The sequence below is a fragment of the Macadamia integrifolia genome, chromosome 2 (assembly GCF_013358625.1).
Source record: "Macadamia integrifolia cultivar HAES 741 chromosome 2, SCU_Mint_v3, whole genome shotgun sequence".
NCBI classification, from domain to species: domain Eukaryota; kingdom Viridiplantae; phylum Streptophyta; class Magnoliopsida; order Proteales; family Proteaceae; genus Macadamia; species Macadamia integrifolia.
In genome coordinates this window covers 26,454,264-26,464,429 of record NC_056558.1, presented here as the reverse complement: position 1 = coordinate 26,464,429, position 10,166 = coordinate 26,454,264, and the positions used below count along the sequence as shown (strand labels likewise).

At 42.8% G+C, this 10,166-nt stretch overlaps 1 protein-coding gene across 1 annotated transcript in view; it reads left to right on the top strand.

Annotated features, from left to right (window-relative positions):
• Nucleotides 1-9,231, top strand: part of LOC122072151 (GTP-binding protein At3g49725, chloroplastic) — a 27,471-nt gene extending 18,240 nt beyond the window's left edge. The window contains exons 12-14 of the mRNA XM_042636712.1: nt 7,628-7,747; nt 8,277-8,734; nt 8,878-9,231. Coding sequence (XP_042492646.1) covers nt 7,628-7,747; nt 8,277-8,734; nt 8,878 — 579 coding nt within the window. The 3' untranslated portion in view covers nt 8,879-9,231. The remainder of the gene's footprint in view (nt 1-7,627; nt 7,748-8,276; nt 8,735-8,877) is intronic.
• Nucleotides 9,232-10,166: the final 935 nt, after the last annotated feature.

Genomic DNA, 10,166 nt, shown 5'->3' with positions numbered 1-10,166 from the left:
TCAGCTTCAACCCCCTTTGATGACACTATATATCCAAGGAATACAACCTTAGGCAGCATGAATGAACACTTCTTGAGATTAATGTATAACTTCTCAGCACGGAGTACTCTCAAGACTTGCCTCAAGTGATCCTGATGCTCTTCTTGGTTCTTACTGTATACCAGAATGTCATCAAAATAAACGACCAAAAAGCGACCAATGAAAGGACGAAGGACCTGTGTCATCACCCTCATAAAAGTACTAGGTGCATTTGTCAGACCGAACGGCATGACTTTCCACTCATATAAGCCATCCTTGGTCTTAAAGGCGGTCTTCCACTCATCCCCAGAACGGATGCGAATTTGATGATAGCCACTCCTCAAATCTAACTTGGAAAATACCTTTGCCCCGGACAGCATATCCAACATATCATCTAGTCGTGGTATAGGAAACCTGTACTTGACTGTTATCTTGTTGATAGCACGGCTGTCCACACACATACGCCAAGAACCATCCTTCTTTGGCGTGAGTAAAGCTGGTACTGCACAAGGACTTAAGCTCTCCTCAATGAAGCCCTTCTGTAGTAACCCATCCACTTGCCGTTTCAGCTCGGCATGCTCAGTAGGACTAAGTCTGTAAGCAGGAAGGTTGGGTAAAACCGAACCAGGTACCAAGTCAATGGCATGCTGTATGTCTCTCATGGGAGGCAACTCATCCGGGAGATCATCAGGGACTAAGTCAGAAAAATCAGACAGGAGCTCTCTGATAGGTGCACTATACGTTACCTCAGGTTGGGGGGTGACTTCCCTAGTAACAAGTGCCATAACCATTCCAGTCTCATGGCTTGTGCGTAAGAACTGTTTATGGGAAATAGTTAGCAACTCCTTTGTGGGCAGAACTAATACCTTCTCATTGTCAATGCCCTTCTGATTTGACCTTAATGATCTCTTCCGCCGTATTTCAGCCGGCACATTTACCGGATAGAAAGTTGTAGGAACACCCTTCCACATGAAAGTACACAGATTCTTCTTCCCTCCAACCATGGCATCATTGTCATACATCCAGGGACGACCAAGCAATACATCTGTGAGTTTCATTGGGATCACATCACACCAAACTTTCTCTTCATATCGGTAAAGTTTCAAAGGAACTGAGCACCTCTTATTCACCTCTAAGGTATTACCATTCAACAAGGATACCTTATAAGGCTGAGGATGTGGGTCAACTTTCAAGGTTGCTTTCTTCACAAAGGCTTCAGAAACAACGTTGACACAACTGCCACTATCAATGATAATCTAACAAGTATGCTCACCTGACTTCATACGGCTGTAGAATATGCAGTTACGTCGCCAATCCTCTCCTTTGGTTTCAGCCACCAATATGCGAGTAACAATATTTATTCCCTGGGTATCATCCTCATTAGTGTTTTCCATATTATAGTCATATCCACCATCATCATCATCATCATCATCTAATGGGTAGGGATAAAGAGCTGACTCATCCTCCTCATTGGAGTCTTCAACCTCAGCTACTGCATTAACCCTCTGCTTATGCGGACAAGACTTAGCAAAATGTCCTATCTCTTGACAATGGAAACATTGTACCTTATTACTACCTGTCATGGGTGCCTTTCCTTTATGATCAACTCGTGGAGGAAAAGTGGATTTTGGAGGTGCTGAGCTACTAGGTTTAGTGGCTGGAAAATTCTTCTTTACCTCCCCAGCTTGGAAACCAAACCTTCTAACTGGCTGTGCTAGAAGCTCCTCTGCTCGTAGGGCCTTGTCAAAACAATCCCTCACTGAGTGCACTTCAACAACTCCGATACCCCTGTTGATTTCAACTCGTAATCCCAGTCGAAACCGAGATAACAGTTGCCTTTCATTCTCCCTTATGCCTGTACGAGAATAAAGTGCGTCAAACTTGTTCATGTACTCGGCAACAGTCATAAACCCTTGACGAAGAGAGTTCATCTGGTCTTGTATGCGAGCTCTGAAGTTACGTGGCAAGTATTTATCTGATAACTCAAGCTTCATCTCTTCCCAACTAGTAGGTTCTCTACCACGGTCTTCCAACTCTAGCTCATAGGTCCTCCACCACTCACGAGCAGCCCCAACTAGCTTAGCACGAGCTAGTTTCATCTTCCGTTCCTCAGGTAACTCATAATAGTCAAAATAGTCGTCTAGTGCCACTACCCAATCATAGAACAATTGGAGGTCATATCTCCCATCAAACTCTTTCAGATCGAGCTTGACCTTCTGTGAATCTCCAGAATACCTCTGTTGCACGGGACGCTCAGTCTCAAAATATCCTCTTACATGCTCTTCAAAACTAAGTTGTGCTACCGGAACCCTCTGTGGTGCTCTCAGATTAGGGTTTGCTCTCCTATTAGCCAACTGAGTAACCACATTCATTGGAGTGTCCACTTCAGGTGTTGTACGTGAACTGCCAGTAGGCTGTTGGGGTGGGGTCTCTTCATTCAACAACCTGGCATCCAATTCAGCCTTCAACTCAGCCTTCAATTCAGTCCGTAAGGTTTGCTGTTCAGCCCTCATCTCAGTCCTCATAGTCTGTAGCATCTCCATAAGAGAAGCTAGGGTAGGGGTGTTGTTCCCAACCATGCTCTGATACCACTTAATGTAGACTAGGATAGGGAGTCTAACCAAGTCTCAACTTCAGGAACTTTTAAACAAAGAACAACTAGTAATAATCCACATATGGGCAGCAATCAACAGATCAGAAAATAGAGAAGAATTAATTCTCAGAAATCAGAATTCAATCCCAAGCTGTCCCTCTAAGACTTCAGATTATGAACCAGCAAATCATAGCTAATTCAGGTGCAGAAATAGGTTCTTAACAGGGTATAATCTGGTTAACATTCAGAGGCAGAAAAGCAACAATATCCCTATCGGTTCTGATCTTCTCACTACAGTCCAAAAAAACTAGAGATTTTAATTATCTCTCAAACGACTGATCAAAACAGCCCCTCTTTCAGGTCGAGTGTTCCCTTGATGGTAAGGAAGGATCGATCCAAAATCCAGTCACAACTGAGGGCTGTAAGAACTTCAGGGAATAGAGATCGATTTCTCAACAGATGGTAATTCTGGGCAGAATTGGAATTTAAATACCTGGTTCGTTGAACAGCAATAAACCCCTTGAAAAAGAAAACCTTGAAGGAGAAAAGGAGCACTTGAAGATGAACCTCTTGGACTTCTCGCCGCAAAGAGTCGTCGGATCGAACACCAACCCAATGCCTTGATCAAACACAAGGAAGTTCTCTCGCAGAGAAAACAGCAGCAGCAGCCATGTAGTTTGTGAAAATCGTGGCTCATTAAAGGAGCCATAGCTTTATTTATAATAGTAATAGGGGTTACATGAAATAGAAACTAACTTTAGTTTCCAAAAACTGAAATAGGAAACTAAAAATTAGAAACTCAACTAGTTACTAAATCTGAAAATAGAAACTTACAAAATAGAAAGTCTTGTGACTGAAAATTAGAAACTAATTTAAGACTGAAAATTAGAAACTAAATAACCCCATCTAAAAAAAAGGAAACTAAAGAAAAAGGAAACAAATCATTGAATCCCGTATGCAACCTTAGAACCCCTAGTTTAGACCCATAAAAGTAGCACAATATACTCCGAACCACATGGATTGAAGGCCCAACACGTATACAACCCAACCCTAAGCTTATTCCTAATAAAACAAGCCTAGTTTGGTGAAGAATCTGCATCACTGGGATCCATCGTACAATGGATAACATCTGGGCCTTTCGAGGAGTTGCTGGGGCAGAGTCGAGGAAGATGCTTGTGATGTAGAGGCACTGTCTGGGCCTTCCGAGGCAGAGGTGCCTGGAGAATAACCAATTGCGGGGGCAGTCGCAAGCACAGAACCAGCACAGGGGGCATCGCTGGAACGGTCTATGGCAAAGGGCTTGCAGGAGAGCAATGTAGGGCATTGTCTGGGCCTTCCAAGATAGAAGCACCAAGGGTAGTACCTGCAGAAGAGTACACAAGACCATTTAAGGGGGTGGCGGCAGTGAAGGGGGCAACAAGGGACGACGACGGCGGGTTGGTGGCTTCGGGTGAGGAAGAAGCAGGGAGGTGGATAGGGCAGTCGGGTGAGGTAGCAGGGCGAGAGTTAGAAGGTGGGTCAAGCATGGAGTCGGGGCCTAAGGATGGGTTTGGGTAGGTAGGTGGGTTATAAAGTTTAGTTGGGTGGAGCGGGTGGTCTAGAGGAAATTTGGAGAAGGTAGAGAGAAGTTGTAAGGGAATGAACTAGTTTAAGGGGGCAAAGGGGGGGGGGTCGGACCGAACCGGGGTTGAAGTAGAGGATAAAGATTGGTTTGGAAGAGGCTGGAAGTCTAAAGAGGAGTGTAGGGTAGAAGCCGTAGGTCAGGGAGTCACAGAAGGGAGGGAGAGGAGAGGAGGAAGCGATGAGGCAGAGCTCAGAAGGGATTGACACGGAAGAGAAAAGGTTGTCATCCATGTCAGCAAGGGAAGGAGAGGAACCATCAGCCAGAGTAGAAAGGTACAACTCATCCGATGGAGGTGCAACAGGGTTAGGGTAGAGGGAGGCAGGAGCCAGAGATGCCAGAGTACCATCACCATCATCTTTGTCAAAGCAAGTGAGAAGCGAGAACATGTTTCGACCGAGGGTAAAGGATCCACTGTCTGACCAACGGTCCACGAACTGGATGCACCGCCAACGAGGATGTCTTCGGCGGCCTTCAATTCAGGTCTGCGACTCCGGCCACGCTTCACGGCCTAGAATGGAGGCCTTTATTGTATTGCCTACAGCATTCATCGATCATGTGCTATGGTTTCCTTGATTAATGGCATTGACATCAGGGTTGCACATAGGAATATTTTGATTTTTTGTGCTAATAGTGGTGGAATGGCCTAAGCACTTGTAGAGGGTACATTACAGCGGGATCCAGTAGTAAAGAACCTCTTGTTCAAAGGAGTAACCCTTTCCATCCAAAATAGTGACTGTAGAAGGAAGTACTTGGTGGACTTGAACTTCAATACAGATCCTATCAAAGTTCATGGATTTCGTTCTTTTATCGGAGTACGAGGGCTTTCCGATGATAGATCCGATGAGACTAAGACCTTTGGCACACCATAAGTGTAGAGGAAAATTTGGGAAGACAACCCAAAGGGGGATGGAGGAGGGTTCTGATTGACTGAAGGAGGTAAATTCATCCCATTGGCGAAGGAATATGGGCTTCTTCCCAACATACCAGGGGCCTCCATCGAGCGCAGCACATTTATCCGTCGGATCAGAGAATTTGAAGAGAAAAATACCGGTTTCCAGCATGAAGGTGCGGATGGTACCAGAGGGTTTCCATTGGTTGAGGAGGGAGGACTTAACCATAGTAAAAGGGGTTCGGCTGCCAAGGAAGGAACCTACAAGGCAGGACTTCTATTTAAGGATTTCAGGTTCAAGGAGGCCAGGGGGGCAGAGATCCACAAGGATGGAATTGCGAGAGGAGGGAGGGAGATAAAAGAGGGTGTGGCCAGCAGTTGGAGGAAAGGAGGAGGAGGAGGGAAGGGGAGACAACAGAGTTCCAAGGCTGGGGAAGCAAGGGCGGAGTGGCGGAAGGATCAGGAGTCAAGATGGCGGGGTTTGAATGGGTACCGGTGGGAGGGGAAGGAGGAATGGGGACGGGTCAGGCCAGGTCAGGGGAAGGAGGCCTTCATCTCCTACCAAGGATTCATTATTGATGGCTGTTTCCTTTTTTCCGCTGCGAGATTCAGTGAAATTTGAGAGACTCTTGGGATTGGAGGGATTCTAATCTAGGCCTGTTGGTGGGAATTCAAAGGTCATATTCTGTAATTCTCTATTATGTTTTCCTAAGTAAATTTTCTTTCTCCTATGGTTATTGGTATTTGATGAAGATGATTTAACGTGGGCTTGAAAGGATTAATCATCGTCTTTTGCTGTTGTTCATATGCTGTGTATATTTATAATTGATCACAGCATAGGACCACCTTCTAGGAGTGCAGCCCTGTTTTGGGCTTTATTTGGCCGACATAGGATAAGGTAATCTGTCCCTTAGATTCTCACCATATTTTAGGGCATTGAAGAGCTGTCCAGGGTTGACCTTTGACCAAGGTTGTAGTAAGATCAGAACTGCTAATCTTCTGCTCTTACTAATTTCCTAAATATTGGTTACGAGTTTCAAGTTTATACTGTTTTGACTGTTGACTCACATATGCTGTTAGGATGTTGCTGTATTTTGGGTTTGCTTATTCTAACAGTTTATGAACATTGGCCAGAATCTGACCTTCATCGGATACGGTTGACTTCGACCTTGTTGTTGACCTAAATTCTGGTTTAGGGTTTTCTTGAGATCCTATTAAAAAGATGGGATGTGTAATCTGGACCTAGGGTTCATCCTATCTACCCCCACGATTAATCACCCTTGTTCCTTTTCAGTTACCTAATGACTATGTAAGTTTGATTAGATAGGTTTCTTACATAGCAATGGCCTCTTTTGTTTTAAATAGCAACATTGAAGGCTTATAAGCAACCAACAATTTTTATCAATGAAGAATGGCTGTTTCTCTTTTGCTGCTGTGTGACTCCATGAAGAGTGAGAGACTCTTGGGATTGGAGGGATTCTGATCTAGGCCTAATGGTGGGAAATAAAAGTTCATATTCCCTACTCTCTTTTCTGTTTTCCTGTTCTCAAGTAAGAATTCTTTCTCCTATTGTTGTCGGTGTTTGATGAAGATGATTTAACTTGGGTTTGGAAGGATTAATCATCATCCTCTACTGTTCATATGCTGCATATTGATATTTAAATCACAGCATAGGACCACCTTCTAGGAGTTGGCGGCAGCCCTGTTTTGGCCTTTATTTAACTGATATCGACATAGGCGAGACAAGGTATTTTCTGTCCATTAGATTCTGCCCATATTTTAGGGAATTGAAGAGAGTTCCAGGGGTGATCTCCGACCAAGGATTTAGTCAGATCAGAGCTGCTGATCTTCTGCTCTGAAAAATGTCCTAAATTTTGGTTAACATTGGTGGTCATTGCTTCAATGATATTTGATTTCTTGCAGATATCTATCTTCCTTGTCTCATTCTATTTTCAGTTTTTTGCTGTATATACAGCTATGAAAAATCTGCTAAATTTTGGTTAACATTGGTGGTCATTGCTTCAGTGATAATTTGATTTCTTGCAGATATCTATCTTCCTTTTCTCATTCTATTTTCAGTTTTGTGCTGTATATGATGTACACATTGTATATTTTGCATGCTTGTGAAGGGTATGCGGTATAGTTAGACTGATTGACACTGATATCTCAGAGTTTTGTTGATCTTCTTCTTAAACTCTCTTTCAAGGTATAATAGGTAATAAGGACATGGATGAAGGTGTTGATATCCTATAATACAATTATTGTTAGACTTTATAGGCTTATGTAGAAAACTGAAAAGGTCTACCACAAGGTTTTTAATCGCAACCGGTAAGAATGTTGAAAAACTTAGATGTCCCTGAAGTATCTGTCAGATGATCTCCTTTTTTTGTTTTAATTTCTTTATTCCGTGTTGATGTTATGTTCCTATGGTGCTGGTATACTGAGAATTTCAGGTATCTTGGCAGAGAAGAAACTCTAACGCCTGTATTTGAACTCGGTGCAGCATGTACTAGACTCGACTGCAGTCGATCTGGAGGACCAACGGTCAATTGTACTTGAAGTACTGCAGCAGATAGGGGTCTCTGAGGATAAGCTTCAGAATATGATTGAAGTTTGGAATAAGGTATTACTCTTCACCTGGTAGATGTTTCATCTATCATCTTTGGCAGATCATTGCCATGTGAATTAAGGCAAATGTTCCGTGGACTCCTTAATCCAGTGAGTCCACCATGGAATCTATGAGCTTTAGACCTAGTTGTGCCACATGGAAGAGTGTAGTGGCAATTCCAGCCATTGGATATGTAGGGAGTGCCTTGGACTGGCCACGTGTCAAATTGCGACTCAAATTCCATTATCTAACCTACTATGTATTGGTGCACACAGTAGTTCTGGATTTTTTTACTGCTTTACTTTGCCACTTGGTCAACTCCATGTGGGTGAAACAATACATGTTAACAGGGGACCTTTGGGCCTACCTCTCCAAAAATTTCTGTCCCATTTGACCTGCCATGTGGAACAACTACGTGGGCTATCCTAGATTCCATACTGGGCTGTCCATCCAGGAAAACAGCTCCCTTTAATTAAAACTACCAGACATGCATTCTTCTGGCATCTTTGGCATCAAGGGGTGTCTGATTATGGAACCTGCTCAGGTAGATCTCCTAGAGAAGGAAGCTGGAGCTGACAAATATCTGGGTGAAGGAGAGGATGATGAAGTTTCTAGTTTCTCAGAAGCTGGGGAGGATGATGTAGTGTCTGAAATGTCACCCAGTGAGTCCATTGACGAGGATGATGGTGCATCTGAGCTGTCATCTCCTGAGAGTGTACAACCTTTGGGTGATGAACAGGGTGATGGCATGGAGGATTTGGAGACTCGGGATGAGCATCAAGGGGAGTCCCCTGAAGCCTGGAAAACCACGTCTAATCCAGGCTCTGAATTTCAAGGTCTTCAACATGTGGAAACATCTTCTATCACGGGAGTTGGGTTGCAAGAGTTGCTATACCTCATTGACGAGAAACTAAAGATACAGAAAACAGTGAAAAGGGAGACCTTAGATCGTAAATGGAGACCACCTCGTTCTGAGGACACTGGTACAGCAGTTGAACTCTAGTAAGTATTCGTTGAGTATATTCTTTCAACTTACTGGAATTGGAAGGAGAGTCATATTCTGTTTTAGATAATCATTTTTAATCAAGTGCCTGGAGTGCTCACAGCTTACATAAATTGATCCATTTTGGTTGGTCTTTCACTAGGTGGCCTGTAGACACAGTTGAATATTCTGCCTTGAAGAGTTGTACAGTTTAAAAAGGTGCCAAGATGGTTGAAAAACCTATATGCACATGGCTATCCAACAATGCTGGAGGAACTCCTGCTACTGCTAGGCTTCAGTTATTTTTGCTGAATTTTTCTCGTTTAAGAGGGGAAGTTTTTAAAGTAACATAAACTATTACTATCTCATGAGTTTGTTACCGTAAGAAACAAATAATTTGATTGCTAGTTTATATGCGACTGCAATCTAAGAGTATCGACTGCAGTACATGTCTACTTTGCCTGTAGAATACGTTAAAATAAAATTTTTGATGGAATGAATCAAATACCATTTGCAATTTCCTTTCTTGTAAACGAAAAAAAAAAAAAAAAAAAAAAAAAAAAAAAAATCAAATAGTGTTAGTTCAGTTATATCATACAAGTATACCATTTGCAAGTTCGTTATATGCTCAAAAGTCGTCAAAACCATTTTATGGTGAGTTATGCCCTTTTTTTGTTTATTCTCTCGAGTTAGCAGGACATTTATCTTGGAAGTTATTGAAGAATTTTACACTTAATGGATTTGAAGTTTGGAATGAGAGTATATGAAGCTAGAATGTTTGCATATAAGTGGCATGGTAAGTTCAGATGATAGGCATATCTATGCTTGTCATTTTATTGAGAGGGAAATTCTTGAGCTGCACCTTGCCTTGTTTCTTTGCTCGGCAATCCAGTCTGATTCGCACGAATGTGGTTTCGCTTTTCTTCCCAGATAGAAAAGATGAGATTTTTATTACGAAGTGACGCTGTAACTATCAAGTTCGATTGGGTGTTCAACAACGACAATTCATTCCATCTACAAGCCTACATAATTGCGTTCCAGAGCAGGGCATAAGACACTCAAGCCTGGTGTTAACATCTCTGAATCAAAGTTTAGTTGAAATAATTAGTGGAGTGGATACCTAATGACCAACGCTTGTTTTGCGCAGTTCAGCTACTTCTGAGAGGTGGCAAGTCCTATCCAATATTGGTAAAGAAAGAAAAGTTGTTGGCTCATCTTGGGAATGAACGGATGAACCCACAACTTAAATCTACCCGTTCATTGTCTGCTGCAGGCCTTGATGCCAGCGAGTTTCCTGGCAAATGATCAAGATAGTTGCCAGTTCAACAAAGAGAAAGGGCAACCCACAGATTTCAAAGTCCTAGGACTTTGACACTATTCATGTAAAAATTGATTTTGTGCGTCTCTCTATTCTTTCTGTTTTCTATACTTCTCATAGAATCCCACCCCATT